This window comes from Pseudonaja textilis, chromosome 3 (assembly GCF_049901715.1).
Source record: "Pseudonaja textilis isolate UNSWEBS1 chromosome 3, rPseTex1.2, whole genome shotgun sequence".
NCBI lineage: Eukaryota > Metazoa > Chordata > Lepidosauria > Squamata > Elapidae > Pseudonaja > Pseudonaja textilis.
The window spans coordinates 179,497,395-179,514,879 of NC_141992.1; the positions used below are offsets into that span (position 1 = coordinate 179,497,395).

The 17,485-nt window shown below is 34.1% G+C and overlaps 1 protein-coding gene across 1 annotated transcript in view; it reads right to left on the reverse strand.

The window, feature by feature from the left end:
- Positions 1 to 395: 395 nt before the first annotated feature.
- Positions 396 to 17,485, reverse strand: part of ANGPT1 (angiopoietin 1) — a 127,292-nt gene continuing 110,202 nt past the window's right edge. Inside the window, exons 8-9 of the mRNA XM_026703561.2 lie at positions 13,188 to 13,318; positions 396 to 3,661 (exon numbers count right to left, since the gene is read on the reverse strand). Coding sequence (XP_026559346.1) covers positions 3,501 to 3,661; positions 13,188 to 13,318 — 292 coding nt within the window. The 3' untranslated portion in view covers positions 396 to 3,500. The remainder of the gene's footprint in view (positions 3,662 to 13,187; positions 13,319 to 17,485) is intronic.

The window sequence follows — 17,485 nt, forward strand, 5'->3', positions numbered from 1 at the left end:
TGTCTGAAGATATTTCCATGGCCATGTGGCCAGCATGACTATATGCTAAGGCACATGGAACATCTTACCTTCCTACAAAAATGGTAACTATTTATCTGCTCACATTTGCCTGGTTTTTAACTGCTAGGTGGGCAGGAGCTGAGCAAGGATGGAAGCTCACCCTGTCACTCAGCACTCAGGTCTCAAACCTGGGCTGTCAGCTTTCCACTGACAAGCTCACCATCTTTAACTGCTGAGCCATCGCACCCCTTGTAAAGTTTTTAGAGTATAGCTTTTCATGCACACTCTGCCTGTGACTTGAAATATTCTTCGGCTTTCTTTTTAAAATATTGAATTTTAAGGGAAGGACTGCCACAAGAATGTATTTCCCAACCAAGTCAAAATATGGAACCATCTAGGGTGTTTTAAACATTTTATTATAAAGGATAAGAAATCATGTCCCCCATTTCTTCAAACAGAGATAAATAAACAGGTAAATATGCTTGTAGGTGTGACTTTTTTAAACCCTTCCACCTTTGGAATTTGGAATTGAGTCCACATAGTAGCAGTCTGGATTTGGTGACTTTAAAAAAAATGCCACCCACAAGAAGCACCACAATCTTTGGACATAAGTGAAGATTGTTGAAATAAGAGAAAAAGCAACAGTTGGCAGGGACCACTGAATAAAGAACAGTTAGGTAAGTTAACCAGAAGAAAACAACAAATTAACCCTTTAGGCAGGAATATGTAAATACAAAAAATACATAAATACACAACTTAACTTGAAAACTGTCCCAATTACAAAGAATACTGTGGTAAATCCTTGGGTTTTTTCATATTTTGTTTTAAAAATGAGTGCTTGTTTTCTTCCCATACATGGAAGAAAGATTATTTCCCTGGATTAAGAGGAAGCTGAGACCATTGTATTAGATACAACAGAAATTATTAATTAAAAATAATTAAAAAAAAGCTCAGGCATTGGTTAAACCCAATGATGTTTTAATTTCAGAGCCACCAGTCATGTACATAATAGAAAGAGAATAATTACTGGCTTGAGAAAATGAAAAATTCATTTATATCTCAGAAGGACAGGAGCATAAAACGATGAATTAGCAGATAATGCAGTTTCTATATCTAGTCCAGGATTCTCAACTGTGATAATAGGCACTTGGTAGGCACTTGTATCTTTTAAATTCTTTTATCTGATATATCAATTGTACTTAGATTTATGTAGTGCTTAAACTTCATAGTGCTTTACAGACCTCTCTAAGTGGATTACAAAGTCAGCATATTGCCCCCAACAATCTGGTTCTTCATTTTACTGACTTTGGAAGGATGGAAGTTTAAATTAACCTTGAGCCAGTATTGTACTGCTGGGAGTGGGCAGAATTAGCCTGCAATACTGCATTTGAACCACTGCACCACTACAGCTTTTGAGATACAAGGACAGGATTTAGAACTTCTATATGTCAATATAATCTACCACTGAACCATAGTGTCCCTCTACTTCACATGAATCTGCATGAATTAATGGTGGGTGGCAAAAAAAAATCAAAAACCTCCTGAGTGTTTTTTTTTTTTAAACCAGCTATCCTTTGCTTTGGTGGTTCAGAATACTTTTTCACAGATTTTTTTTTTAAATTCCTCATGGGTGGACTTTGACATTTCTGTTCTTATTTATTACACAGTGGCCAAGAGGTGTATATATGAATGTCCACTATTTTCCTGTATTCCTTTAAGAATTCAGGGTGAAAAATTTCCCATTTAAATTCAGTGAAAAGACAAAATGCATAAAAGTTCTAAATTATCATCCTGTATTTTGCTTATCATAAGCCATTTTATCTTGAGGAAATATTTAAAGGCACATGTGTATATATTGTGGATCAACAAATTAATATATTCTTCCCAAGGGAAAAATGGGATGCAGATAAAATAAGTAATATCATGTTTATATGTAAATGATCAGCATACATAGAAATGATGGACCACGTGTTACTGCTAAAGTCTATGCTTTTCTGAAACCATAAAAACAGGAATGAGATGAGTCAAAGGTTTGATTCAACTGCCAATGTTCCTCCAATATGGTGTTGTGTCTAATGTTAGATGTACATTGGAAGATGAAATATCAATGAATGACTTTGTCACCTTGGCCAAATATCTGAACTAGGTTTCAACACTCATTAGAATGAACATTGAATTTTGGATATGGATGTATTGGAAAAAAGTAGAAAACACAATACCCACAATCTTAGAAGTCTCTGAAGGCAGGATTATGTGTACCTCTAGATAATGATCTAAGGAATTACACTTTAGTCCTACTCATTTTAAATAGGGTCTTGTTTTCCCATTTAAATTAATCCACTCAATTATAACTTCTTTCCATTCAGGGCATTTGCAATCCATATCTGTAATCTTTTTCTTCTCTTGTATTCCTTAATTTCCAACCCACTGTCCAAAGGAGTAAATAAAGGATAGGAAATAACTCGTAGTTTTATGTTGAATTCTGTCAAGTGAAGGTTGAATAACAGATGTGAAAGACTAGCAATTTAGTAGTAGCATTTACATGCAAACCAGCAAGACTGAATCCAGTTAATACATGGTTATGAAATTTGCATATTTTCTGTATTTGTGTATCCATGTCATAAATCTATGTACAAATAACCTTGATTTTGAATTTTTTCAAAAGAGCTGTACTTTTTCTTTTTGTTTTTCATATGACATTCATACTGGAATGTCATATAAAGCAAAGTAAAGCTGTAGCAGTCAGAAAGAAAAGTCCATAATTCCTTTTGTTATCATGCTATCAAACATAGTTGAAATATTTTAAAGAATCCAATTATCTGGATTGCCAAATTTTAGCCTAGCCATACAGGTCAATTGACCATTCTCACCATATTTTTCTGTCCAACTTGATTAACTGTCTCTTTGAAGGATATTCCATGTTTAAAATAGGTTTAATGAGAAATGGTTCATATATACCATATTGTTCTTGTATTAAAGAAAAGTTTTCCATCTCAATCACATTTTCTGATGCCAGGTTGTAAGGCCATAGTTGCATTTTAAGGGGCTACAAATAAATAGCAGTTGAATTGATACCATTGCACTGAATTGATACCATTTTCCTGACAAACATCTTCTGCCATCCATTAGACTTTATTTCTGTTTTTTTCAAAAGGCCACTTGGTTTGCATGTCCTGTATTTTTTTAAAAAAAATTCCTCTTGATGAAAGCAAAACAACAACAACAACAATAACAAAGGCTTTGGTTAAAAGATACCAGTTTATTTGTGGCAACCAAACCTTAAAGTTGTCCACTGAATAGCCACAAAAGCTATTTTATATTGTTCATAATCCACACTTTCACCTGTTCCTGGGTTGGGCAGCAACTTGTGTTCGTTTACTGCAGCCAATGAAATAAGATCCAAAGACAGCTAGGATGTTGGAATTTTTATGGAGTTTCAACCTTCTGCTTCTAAAGATTACATAAGGTGTCCTTCAGATGGCTACTATCTTATTGCCTCTTTAAAAGTCCAAGGGACGGATCATCATAGTTGTGGAACGTAATGAATAACTTGGACCTTTGAAGTAATGCCATTTGATCCCATTTATTTTTCCATGGTGTTGTCCAGCTGAATAAAACATTCCATTGAGATTGGAAGGGCCACAGGCATCAAACCACCAACCTGAAAACAGGAACAAAACAGACTTGTTAACTACTAAACCATAATCCCTTTGGTTTGTAACATGAAGCTGATGAGCAAATGTATGGTAACTCAGCATTGAGGCTAGCAATGATGTAAGGGTTCTAGTTTTTTTAAAGCAATCTAGGTGATATTTTGATCTAGGTGATATTTTGAGGTTCTCATGCTAAACATACAATTGACCAAATTAAGCTTGTTGTGAGAACAGGGCCACTATGTTTGAATGAAAGACAAACTAAGTGAACTTGAGGTTCATTCTTCTAACTCCTAATTTAAGAATACTGTGTATGTGTAGAATAGTGCAAATACTTAGAGAAGTATAATTTAAGAATCCCATGAATGTTTAAAGCAGTGATTTTTTTTCTTTTGATTTCTGAAAAGTCCATAAAATATCCTCTGGCTACCTTATTCAATTAATTCAGGTAATATAACCCTTCCTGTTCTAATTATCTTTATGGATTCATATAAACAAAAGATCAATATGAGACATATTGAGTGCTTCCTGGCTTTTATCTGGCTGACCATCTATTAGAACACAAAACAAAATAAATTTAATCCCAGCAGAATCTATATATTATCAGAAGAATACTTTCACTGCTTCCCTTTTATTGAACAATTAATTTTTATAGCATTTGTGGCCATTTCAAACTTCAGCATAAAGGATGCATACAAATGTATTGCCATAAACTATAGCTGTGGATCTTCAAAACTACTTTTCATCATATTTTATAATAGCAAATAAGAAAATCACAATCTATATCTGTAATATTATAATATTTTAATTTATTACAAATGCTAAAGTAATATTACGAATAACTGAAATGTTGAGAAAGTGGACTACTCACTATTCAAGTGGACCCTAATTTTAACCTGGCCTTACAACTTTTATCAACTAGTTTTACTCAAACTTAATCCCACGTTTTTTAATTAATACAGAATTATGATTTTTCAAATAGTAAGAGCCTGTTTTTATGTACAGCAGTCTTCATATTTAACTAATTGTGAGCTAATTGCTATAGTATAGCAAAGCCTTAAATGTTTCAACATTATCACCAGCAAGCTTATGCAATGAATAAACATATTTGCAGGTTCCAAGTAAGTGTTTAAAGATAAGGTTTTGGACATTTTAAGGTTTCTAGTTTAGTGGTTTGCTTTGCACCATGCTACATTCTATCGTATCAGTTCTTATTATCTTACCCTTTGCTTTTCAAAACAAATAATATTATTTCTATTTATTTTCTTTCCTGCAGACCCAAAACAAAATAGTTGATATCGCTCCTTTACCACTTCTCACTCATAAGCATTTTTGCATAGAGAGTTTTTTAATGAGATGTTGGTGCTAGAACAAGCAATAGCACATTGGATAATTTCATTGAACATTTTATTGTTTGCATTAAATATTAAAATTATGAGCAACATATGCTAAGCTGATTTCCAGAGTTTTTCAATTAACAGTGAATTTTCTAAGAGTATACACAAAAAATATATCCAATTTCAGTTCTTGGCATTTCTAGTAGAAACAATTCCAGACAATTAAGTTTAGAACATAGGACACAAAGACATTTAAGGATCTGGTGTCCTAGTGGACAATCACTTAAACATGAGCCAGCAGTATGCTGCAGCTGCCAAAAAAGACAACACAGTCCAAGGCTGCATTAATAGAGGGATCATAGAATCAAGATCATGTGAAGTGTTAATACTACTTTATAATGCCTTGATAAGTTGACACTTGGAATATTGCATCCAGTTTTGGTTACCATAATTTGAAAGATATTGAAACTCTAGAGAGTGTACAGAAGAGAAACAAAGATGATTAGAGGACTGAATGCTAAGACATATGAAGAATGGTTGCAGGGATTGGATATGTTTATTTTAATGAAATCAAGGATGGGGTGACATGACAGCTGTGTTCCGATATCTAAGGAGCTGCCACAAAGAAAAGGGGGTTAACTTTTTCTCCAAAGCCCCTGAAGGCAGGACAAGAAGCAATGGATAAAAACTAATCAAGGAGACATCCAACCTGGAACTAAGGAGAAATTTCATGACATTAGGAACAATTAGAACAATTTATCAGTGGAACGAGTTGTCTCCAGAAGTTGTGGGTGCTGCAACAGTAGAGGTTTTTAAGAAAAGATTGGACCACCATTTGTCTGAAATAATACAGGGTTCCCTGCTTGAGCAAGGGATTGGACCAGTGACCTCCAAAGTCCCTTCCAACTCTGTTATTCTGTTAACTGGTGTTTTTGTCAAAATGATGTAATCCATGTTATGCCACAAGTTGTGGTGTACATAGAACATTTCCTTAAGGTGGTGGGAAGAGAAGTGGACTTCTAGTTCACCTTTATCAAATTATGGTAAAGGGAACCAAGATGCAAAAAAACTAATCTGTACTGATGAATTGCATAGATTATTGCCTTAAAAAATTTCCCAAATTTTCTTGTCAGCATGGAAGGAATTGGAAAGGCACACCATTTATTTCTTAAAAACATACAGTCATCTGAGCTTAAATTCTGTCCTCAGCAGGTTTTTTGTTGTTTAAATATTTGTAGCCAAACTTTTAAGAGGTAAACATGGCCAAATAAATCATTGAGAAACAAACATTTCCTGATTCTCCTCCATTGTCGATGGCACTGAAGAGAAATGAACTCAAACAATCGAAACCAGGCTTAATTAGATTGTAGGGAATCAGTGTATCATTTTACTAGCAGAGCTTAGTTAGATTCTTAAGTAGGCAAGGCGGAACCATGTGGGAACATGAATGCTTGGTAAACTCATAAGGATTGGTTTTCATTTTTAATGTTTCTAGCTCTCTAAACTTTAATATTTCATTTCTAATGCTGGGAGATGGGGAGAAGCCTTATGGTTTTTACAAAAAACTATTTGATTCTATCAGGTGTTTGATACTGGTGAATTGATGTAATTATAGGAAATAAAAAATAAAGTCGAGCCATTTTGAACCCACGGATTAATAATGGAATGACCCTCCTTTTCCTTCCAATTTTCACCATTCCAGTATTTAAATCCCCCCCTTTTTTCAGGTAGTCCTTGACTTTCAACCACAATTGGGACCAAACTTTTTGTTGTTAAGCAAGGTAGTTAAGTAGGTCACACCAGTGGTGGGATTCAATTTTTTTTACTACCGGTTCTGTGGGTGTGGCTTGGAGGGCGTGGCAAGGGAAGGATACTATAAAATCTCCAGTCAGAGGTGGTGTTTGCCGGTTCTCCGAACTACTCAAAATTTCCGCTACTGGTTCTCCAGAACAGGTCAGAACCTGTTAAATTCCACCTCTGGGTCATACCTGATTTTATTGCCATTATTGTTCAGCAAATCACTGCAGTTGACCGTTGACTTTGCTTGTCCAAAGTTAGCTGAGATAGCGATCACATGATCCCGGGACACTGCAATCATTGTAAATAGATGCTAGTTGCTCAGCACCTACCCCAGCAAATTAAGATCATGTGATGCCGTGATGGATGTTGAAAGCTACCAGCAAGATGCTTTCATGTTCATTATTTACTATTTATGTTCATTGATAACATCTTTGAATTTAAGGTATCCAATTTAGTCTTACTCTTCTCTCCCCCAGTTTCTCTTTCTGTTCATTCATTCTTCCTTGCTTCTTCCCTCTTTTACCTCTCACCCTATACCACTTTGATGTAGGCCATTGCAATAGTCATTAAGAATGTATAATAGGAATTTATGGAACTAAAGCTCACAAATGTACTCCCCCCCCCCCTTCATCATTATTCCCATATTCTCCATTCTGAGTAAATTAGAGATGTGTGAAACTCTGATGATAAATATTATATTCATATCATTTTATAAATATAAATATTATATTATTTCCTTTTGAAAATTTCCAGATTAATTTTGAATTTCAGTTTTGGTGCCAGTAGTTTAATAACTACACTAAGTAGATAAAATCAGCATTGTGTTTTAGGTTTAAGGAATAGTCTACAAACACTATCAAATTTTCATTCCATTCCTCCACAATTATTTGGCCTGTTTTTACTAAAAAAACCAATAGATCTCCAAGTGTTTCTTCAGTTGTGAATGCAGAAATCTGATCTATTTACTGTCTGTGTTTCTATAGAGCCATGTTCCAGTGTATATATGTCTATGTGTTGGGGGTTTGTTGGAATGGGATTAAAAATAACTGATATCTATCATTTTCATTCACAACTTTCCTTCATATCAAACTTTTCTATTCAACTCTTCCTAATGTACAGTTTTGAATATAATTTCCATTAGAAACGTTTAAAGATAGTATCTTCCTGGTATAATTTTTTAAAAATATTGCTCAGTCAGATTTTTCAAAATATCTATTTACCCAATAAAATATATTTCTTTTATACATTTATGCTTTTTTCATATGCAGCTTTTACAAAACTTTCATTCTTTCTCAGAAGCATCCCACATAAGAAAAGGACATTTTCTCTGGATATATTTTTCAAATAGAGAAAGAGCCTGGGTATGGACTTCTTTTAGTCTTCTCAATTCAAATGCTTCAAAATCTGGTTTGGTGGATCTATTGACATGGAAATCTTTGGTGGATATTGGATATTTTCTGATCAGTCACTTTCACAAGAAAGTTATACATAGAGTGAAAAGTGACTTGTGACATGATTTTAATCATTTGAACTGTAGTGGCACAATGATTAAAATACAGTATTGCAGGCTAATTCATCTCATTACCAGGAGTTCAATCCTGAACAGCTCAAGGTTGACTCGGCCTTCCATCCTTCCAAAGTCAGTAAAAGAGGACCCAGATTGTTGAGGGAATTACACTGAGTTTGTAAACTGCTTAGAGAGGGCTGTAAAGCACCGTGAAGTTTATAAGTTTATAGTTTAAACTTTATAAGTTTAAGTGCTATTGCTATTCTTTAAAAAATCCTATCTAGATCCTATCTAATTTACCTAGACTAAATTTTAGGGTTCATTTTTGGTGATGTTAAGACAGAAGAATTTTATTTTCTTATCCCCTAAAGGAGAAGAATGTTAGTTGCTGATTTTGTTAAATTTTAATGCCAGGTTACTGTTGCAAACACAGGATATAATTAGAGTGACCTGCAGAGGAGGTAAATTATAATCAAGTTCATTGCACATCATTAGCAGAATGCTGTCAGATTTTTTGGCTCCATCAAGTAACATTTTTTTCCATACTAAAATGCTTAGATATTATTATTTTTCTAATTAAAATATAAACCTTAAATTCTGGATTTCCTATCTACTCTTTGGAGATGATGGAAAAATTCATTGAAGAAGCCTTGTATTTACTTGCACTATAGCTCATGTATTTTTGGCTACTTCAATATCAGAAAGAAAAGAGTCATTGTTTTTAAACACAAGGAATATTAGAAATAATAAGTAATCCATAATCTCAAACATAACTCTTCTGTTTGAATCCAACTCCATTATTGTTTCTATCCTTTTTTCATATTTTGCATATTTATAAAACTTTGAATATCCTTACCCCTGAATTAACAATTCATAACAAAATGTTTGGGGAAGAATTGGTGCCAGATATATTCTGGCATTCTGCTATTTTGATGCAGCTGAACTTTATTTGGTTACAAAATTGTATCTTAGGAGCTAATAACCAAGGAAAAAGAAAGCAGATCAACTGATGGTTAACTGTAACAAGAACATAATCTTTATAAATTTAAGACAAAGCTGAACAAGAAAGAAGAAACTAATCCTCTTTTTTGTTTGTTTCTTTTTCAGAGTTAAGTCTACATAAGCGGCTTTTGGAACCATTTACACTGCCAAAAGTATGGATTAGTAGGTAGCATCTATTACTAATCTACTTTACAAGATCAGTCATACCATGAAAGATTTTGTGGGATTTTTCTTAACCAGTCAAATTTAAACTCTAGAAATTCCAACACAGGATGGGATGGCAGTCTACCTAAATTATGCCTGTAGGAACAATCTACTAGACTGTAGATTTTAGAGCTCATGACTGACTACTTTGATTAAGTAGGTTCCCTTTTGTCAGATCTTAGAGGCTATTTATTATCTCTGATCTGAATGATCCAGTTCACACACATAAATGTTTTTCTCTTGTCAACAGCAACAAGTAATGACTTGCTTGTTTGAATCAGTCCTCACAGATTAATCTCATCAGATACTATCTTAATCGGCACCCATTCAGATTGTAACTTTCCTGGGAAAATGCAGGTTTTTTCCCCTTATGTGAACAAAGTAAAAGATTAAGGAAAAATGTGGACAAAAAATTTAGAACCAGTGCTAACTAGCTAACATATTCATGATTTGGCTCAGAGTAAAAGTCCAAAAAGTATTAGATTTTTTGGCAGTAAGAAATTGGTATACTGCATATATTTTTTATTATTATATTATGCTATGCTATGTTATGCTGCACTACACTACACTATTATATTATTATATGGAGGTTAGCTCCTTCCCTTTTTATTTTCTGGAAGTACCTCAAAACCTGATACGTCATCAGGCCTGGAGATTCCAGGGGAACTGTGAGATCCTGAGATGATTCCATTATTGCTGTTAACTTCTAAACTCTTGTATCTTTTATGATTTTTAAATCACTGTTTAATAATTTCTGTTTTTTATATATTGTTATTGTTTTATATTTTTATTGTAAGACTGCCTGAGGTGGACAGCCATGTATATTTGATGAAGAAATGAAGAAATACATACCTAGCTAAATGATAAACAATGATTGGATACAGATTAAATAATAATACATTTTCTTCTTCTTCACCTATTTATAGAACAGGATAGTAATACACCATGACAAAATTTACAAATTTAATGATCAGAAACAAGATATAGCTAATTAAGAATTAGAATTGCTAAATACTGCTGAATATATATAGCTTCACTCCTGAGTTACAGTATAATTTTATCTTATAATTATGTAATTTCCTGCTATAAAGAAATGTTGAAAAGAAGTGTTGAAATTGATTGGATATACTTGTAATAGCAATTCAGCTAACAATTTTCATATTTTTATTTTGTTGGTTTACAAACACCACTAAAGTGATTTTACTTTTTATTTATTCATACCATAAACTATAGTAGTTTAGCTACTCATAAGTAGAAAAACAAAAACCAACTTTTGATTTCAGATTGTGCCAATGCTGCTATAACTAAAAATAAGATCCAATCAAATACTTTGGATTTATGCTAGGTTAATTTGAAAGCAAGTATATGCCTCTGATCTAACTTGCTTGAAGAAGAAAAAAGAAGTCATGTATTATATCAAAATTAGAAAAGTATTTCCAAAGGCCATGATAGATGGCCTTGATTCTTATTAAACAAGGGGTATATTGTAATTTTATATGCTAGTGAAAAAGAGGCATAAAATGTTGCCAGGGTGGTAGAGGGTGGTAGATTTAATATCTTTGCTCCAGGTGTGATGCTGTTTATGAAAGTCACAAGAAATGATTGCATAAATGCCTACGGGGCCTTATGTACTCAAGGAAATAAGTAATAAGATGTCTATTTATGTATATGAATCTTTCCCAGATCTTCAATAATGTGTTGTTGTTCATTAGTTCTATTCAAATGTAAGTACAATGGATGTCCACAAAGGATTCTGGGAATATTTGTCTAGATACATGGAAAACATTTCCCGTTAAAGATCCCTAACTTACTTCTGAAAAAGAAATATCCACTGGATTCATGTGTTACTATGCTCCCCTCTTTTCACACACACCCACACACACTCACACACACATGCATGCACACACACACACACAAATACACAACACTATGAAGTTCTATCCTTTACAGAACTTTATATGAAATGAGAATCTAGTCAAAAGTAGATTTAATTTCCCTACAAGAAACTGCTTTATATCAAATTGAATAAGAAATACAATGTGTATATGTATTGTTCTTAACCCTGATTAATCAGCAGCTCGGTTCATATATGCTGTTATTCACCACATATATTCTTCATTTCTCAGAGAAACTACAGAATTCCATGCAGTCTATCAAAGATAGCTACAGAACTCATGTATATTTTATATAATTTATAATGAATGAGCTGTCTACATGGATTGCCAAGACCAACAGAAAGTCTGATAAGGAATTTTACTGTCCAGAATACAATTATTTCTAAGATGAATTGTTTTATTAAGTTATATTAACAACTGGTTTTGGGACCAAGTGATTTCAATATATCTTTCTAAGTCTGATTATTAAGAAGTGTTTAAATTTCTATCTTATAGGAAGATGCATATGGTAAAAATATAAACATACATACTAATCTATTCAGAGTTTTTACAATCTAGTCAAACTCAATTAATACCCAACCAGGAACATTTGCACTTTTGGGATCCAAAAGATAAACTAGCACTATTCCAAAAATTTTTTTGCAATTTATCAACAGCTATTTTGCCTTGAAAATAGGAAGTTTGGGGTTTTTTAAAAATCTTATTCTCAGTATAACTGAGAATTTCTTTTTGCTGCCTCAGTATGTTTTTCAGCTTTTTCTTGAAGTGTACAGCTACTAATTTTGGTGTTATCTGTTGTATTTTTCTCGTTCTGAATTTTCTTAGGTGATCAGATTTTCTAGTCTGAAAAAGCCCCAAAAGATGAATTTATCACACTTATTATTTCATTTGATCTCTTGTCTCTTTCTTAAGTGTGTGCTTTTACTTATGGATCAGACATCCAGCCCTTGCTTATCAGTGGAATTGAGTGGAGGAAGTGGCCAGTTTTAAATTTCTGGGTGTTACCATAAAAGAGGACCTGACCTGGGATGCTCACATTTCAGCCCTTTTCAAAAGGGCCCAGCAGAGATTATACTACCTGAGTTTCTCAGAAAACAACAACTAAATGAAAAACTGCTAGTGACCTTCTACCACTGCACCATAGAGAATATCTTAACTTACTGCACCTGTGTATGGTTTGCCAATTGCACAGTGGCAGATAGGACAGCACTCCAGAGTGTTAACGTCATTGCCCAGAAGATCATTGGTTGACCTCTCCCCTCTTTGGAAGAGCTTGATAGCTCCTGCTGCCTTAAGAAAGTTCAAAACATTCTCAAAGATCCATCTCAACCTGGGCACCCTTTTTTCTTTTTGAACTATTACCGTACGGTACAGGATAATAAAAACAAGGACAAGTAGGCTGAAAAAACAGCTCCTATTCCAGGACTATAACTCTATTGAATTTTACTGTATACTGCAATATTAATGCAATACCAGTAGTTTTCAATTCAATGTATAGAATGTGAAGGATTGTGTTTGTGTTTATTTTCATAGCCATAATGTATATAAAGATGGTACTTAGTTTCATTGTACAAGGTGCAATGACAATAAAGTAAACTAAACTATTAAAGAAAGCCAAGGATACAGGATTTAGTAACAGAGAAAGCTTGGGATTTGCCATGTTAAAACTTTACTGAAATCCCTTGAAAAATATGAATGAAAAAATCATTCAGAAATAGTGTAATCACATTCTCTTCCTTCCCGTTATTTCATCCAAACATTATATATGATTTTGTAAATGGATGCTTACCTCCCGTTAGCATAAGAGCACATTTGCACATACAATTGTCATTGTCAGCATCTTTGGTACTAAAGTCAGCACCATGTAATATCAGACTGCTTTGTTTCCCTGCTGTTCCAGAATGACCCTTGAGATACAGCCTAAGAGAGAAAGAGAGAAAAGGGTTAAGAGAGGGGAGATATTATCAAGTACAGTTATTTAAAAATTGCCCTTGACTTGGGACTTCAAGAAAATAGACCTAGGAAATTTCTGAAATCTGAGAACCAGAGAAGTGATTCTCTGGCATGTTGCTAAGAATTTATTTCTCTGATTCCTTTCTGTCAGATGAAATTAGCACCCTGGCCAAAAGGACCTCAACGCTGAGTTATTAATAATTATGCTAGTTGAAGTATAGGAAGCATGCAGGTTCATTAAAAAGAGTTAGAAGAAGACACAGAGTGACAAATATAGAACCTCAAAAGTGGTGGTCCACATCAACAAGACTGGGTGTTGGAATCTTTTCTATCAGGCAAGAGAAAATATCTTGGATCAGCTTCCCAGAGGAAAGGAGTTTTCTAACAGGCAACAACAGATACTTGCATCATGTCCCATATAGAATACAGATGAACAGTGTCCAGTTCACCTTTTCTTTCCTTCTTGAAATTTGCACTCAAACTCTAGCTGCCCAGCCACTTCATCTTTATATAGCAATAAAGAAGCAGTTGTAGTGCATTGTGGTCCCCTGGTTCTTTTGCTTTCATTCAAGATATTCTATTAGAGCAGAATATCTAATTCTATGGAGATTCCAGGATAACCTTTTATAATAGAGTTTCCCAGTAGATTCTGCTGAAAAATTGTGAGATCTTACTCCTCTACTCAATTATTTAGATAATTCCCACTTCAGATAAATATGTCAGATGGCAGTGAAAGTTACATATTGCCTATTTATGCTTAAGGGCATGATCCATGATATTTTGACATGTGCCTTTTTAAAGAGCTAAACATTGTTTCTGGTTTGTGTGCATGCGTGTGTGTGTGTGTTAGAAAAAATGTGGCTAATCAGCTAATTGTGTGATAAATGCAATTCCAAATGTAGGCTAAAGATAAAATATCTTGGAAAAAATACTGGTTATGAAAACATCTTTATAAGGCACAGTTAGCAGTGCCAATTAGATACTGTTTTCTAAGGCAATATACAAATGAGGCTTGGAAGTAATATATTTTAAAGCTTTTTGCCTGCCTTTATGCATTTTAAATTAAATATAAACAAACTAATTTGAGATTAAAGCTTTCTAGATTTAGTGGTTTGGACATTGATGGCTCATTTTGGTAAATTATCTTGGTTTTCCCCCACCCACCCAAAGAGGAAAATAAATGCCTATGGAATAGTGCTGAGAGAAAAATGACTTTGAGATATGGTATCTCCAAGCTTATTTTAAACTGTCACGGATCGTCAGTACATCACCCATGCTAGACTTACAGAAGCCGATGTCAGCATAAAAGGATGGAACCTGACTTTTTGACATCAGTTAATCAAATTTGGATAGAATATGCCACTATGAAGATATTAGATAAAAGGCTAGTGAGTGTTTTTTTTTAAAAAAAGGGATATGTGAAACTTCCTTGAGTAATTTGGCAATTCTTAGAACCAAATTGGTGAGAATGGTCATAATGATAAGGATCATCCGAACTGTAGGGTCATCAGTGTTTGTGGGAGTAGGTCAGTTGTATGTAACTTGATATCATCATCATCCAAATGAGTTTTCATTCTTTGTGTAATGTTGCCAGCAGGCCAAGTATCAGATGTTTAGATCATTTCTTGGAAAGATAGAAAATTGGGTGCAAACAGCCTGCAATACTCAATCTTCTATTTATATTGCATTGTTGACATTGGTGTTCTTTAAAAAAAAAAACCCCAGTTTCAAGATATGTTTGGAAAGATGCTGCTGCACATTATGTTTTTAGGTACTATAATCTTTGAAAAGCCTCATAATACAAATTCTGAAAGGAGGAGACTATACCAATATATGAGATTTATGCTGCAGTTATTACAAATGTTGGCTATTGTATTTCTCTTTCTTAATGAAAATCGTTTAAACTAATGAAGCTACAGAGAAATAAGGCTCAAGAAAAATGGATTGGAAACAGTAATGGGAGAAGGAGGCTGTTTTTCCTAATGCCATTAAAAAGAGAAATCTAACTGGACTCTTTTAGCAGGAATGAAATTAAGTGTCCTTGGGGCTCTCTGAGCTTGGTTATTTTCTTATAGATATTTCATTTCACAAACTAGGTACTATCATCAGTACTAGTAAGGAATGGGGTTTGCCCTGAGCAGCAAATATCCTCCTTTGTTGGTAAGAATGAAATTCTTAGAGTTTTGGATGGAACATTGGATGTGTACATTGTTCAGTTTCACAACTTCTGAATTTTGATGTTGATTGATTCATTCTATGTTATCAGGTGGTTGTTGACTCTTAGCAATCACATAGATAGATTTTTCTCCATGATGATCTGTCTAAAACCTAGTCTTTTAGTTCTTCCAATGGTGCCCCCACACCACTATAACTGAGTCCATCCATCTTACTGGTAGTCATCCTCTTCTCTTTCTTTCTACCTTTCCCAGCATTACAGCTTTCTCCTGAGATTAAGTCTTTGCATAATGTATCTAAAGTAGGATAAATTGTGCCTTGACTGAGAACTCTGAGTTTATTTGTTCAATGCTCCATTTATTTGCTTTCTCAGTTGCCCATGGTAATCCCAGGAGTCTTCTCCAACACCAAAGTTCAAAAACTTGGATGTAAAATCTACTAAAAATGATAAATTTTTGCTTGGTGTCAGCTCCACTAGCTAGAGCAGATGAGGAAATCATCTCCACAAGAGGGGTAAAAAAAAAAAAAACTTCTGTTGAGTTTGGCTATAATAACAAAATTGTGCAAGGCTAATTGTACTATTCCTCATCCTCCATATATGCCAGTGAATCAAGCAGGCATTTGTTGCAGCAATTTCCAATGTTATCTTGTTGCCCGGACTTAAAAAATACTTCAGCCCTTTTCCCCTACATAGTGGTTCATGCAAATCCCATAAAGTTCATCTATTTTACTTTCTACTTTTGGAATGTATCCCTATATACTGTATACTTACATCCCTTTTTCTATATTGTTTCATATTCTCACAAACAGTGTTTGCACAAAACAAATGTTAGTGTCAAACCCCAGGAAATCAGAAAATACAGGCAGTTCAAAGTTTTACAAAGTTTTATTGCAAGCTTCCACTCTCTAGAAGAATCTGAACTACTAATGGCCAAAACCAATTGTGGGTAGGTAAGAGTCCAAGGAATTTAAGATGGACTGGACTTAGAACTCTTATGGGTGCGAGGGGACTCATGACTGAGGATGCATTTGACCCCTCACTTGGACTTAGTCTGGTCATCTCCTACATCTAATGTATGAACTAATATTCTTCTGTCAACTTAATCCCTTCTGTCTCCATTTCATACAACATCAGTGTTCTCTCCAACATCAGATTTTAGGCTTCCTCTAACCAAATAATGAGAGTAACGAAGAGTGCTGAGATATAATACAAAACACATTCTGTGACAAATGATCGAGATGTCTTGAAAATAAAAGAATGGAGGGAATAAATACCTTGAGGGTTTGATACAGTCAGCAGGATCAAAGCTGAACTAGATCATCAATATAATTTTGTATAAATAGCTATAGCCACTACATTTTTCTAGAAGTAAATGTAGAATGTAGATTTCATCTTTATTCTTTTAGTTTATACAGAGAATGTATGAATCTCTATTTCTTGCACAGTGCAAACTAAAATGACATCATTCTAACTGATGAAATATATACAGACTAATGCATAGTTAAAGCCAATTCTTCTCTTCTGCTAACATATCTTCTTCCATAGCTTAAAATAGGAGGAAAAAAATTCCAACTGCATACGCAACAGGTTTTGAAAATCTATTCTGAAACACATCTATTGGGGTGAGGACCTTAAGGGACTGAATGAGCTTCTATTTTTGTGATGTTGTATTCCATTGAACCATTAAGAATCAAAACCCCAGCATTAGTTTTGGGTGAGAAAAAGGTCAGAGGATTTTTGAACTTTAAATGGGTCAAATACTTAGATTTTATCAGAGAATGGAATATATGTTAGGAACTAGATGAGAATTCTCTTTGCAATTCTGCTAATGTTACACATAAATGAGCCTGCCTCTGTGTGGACTATGGACTATGTTATTTCTGAGATTACATATTTGAAGGCTCTGCAAAATCTAGGAAAACCATGTGAGTTTCTGAATTGGCTTTGAATGTTTCCAA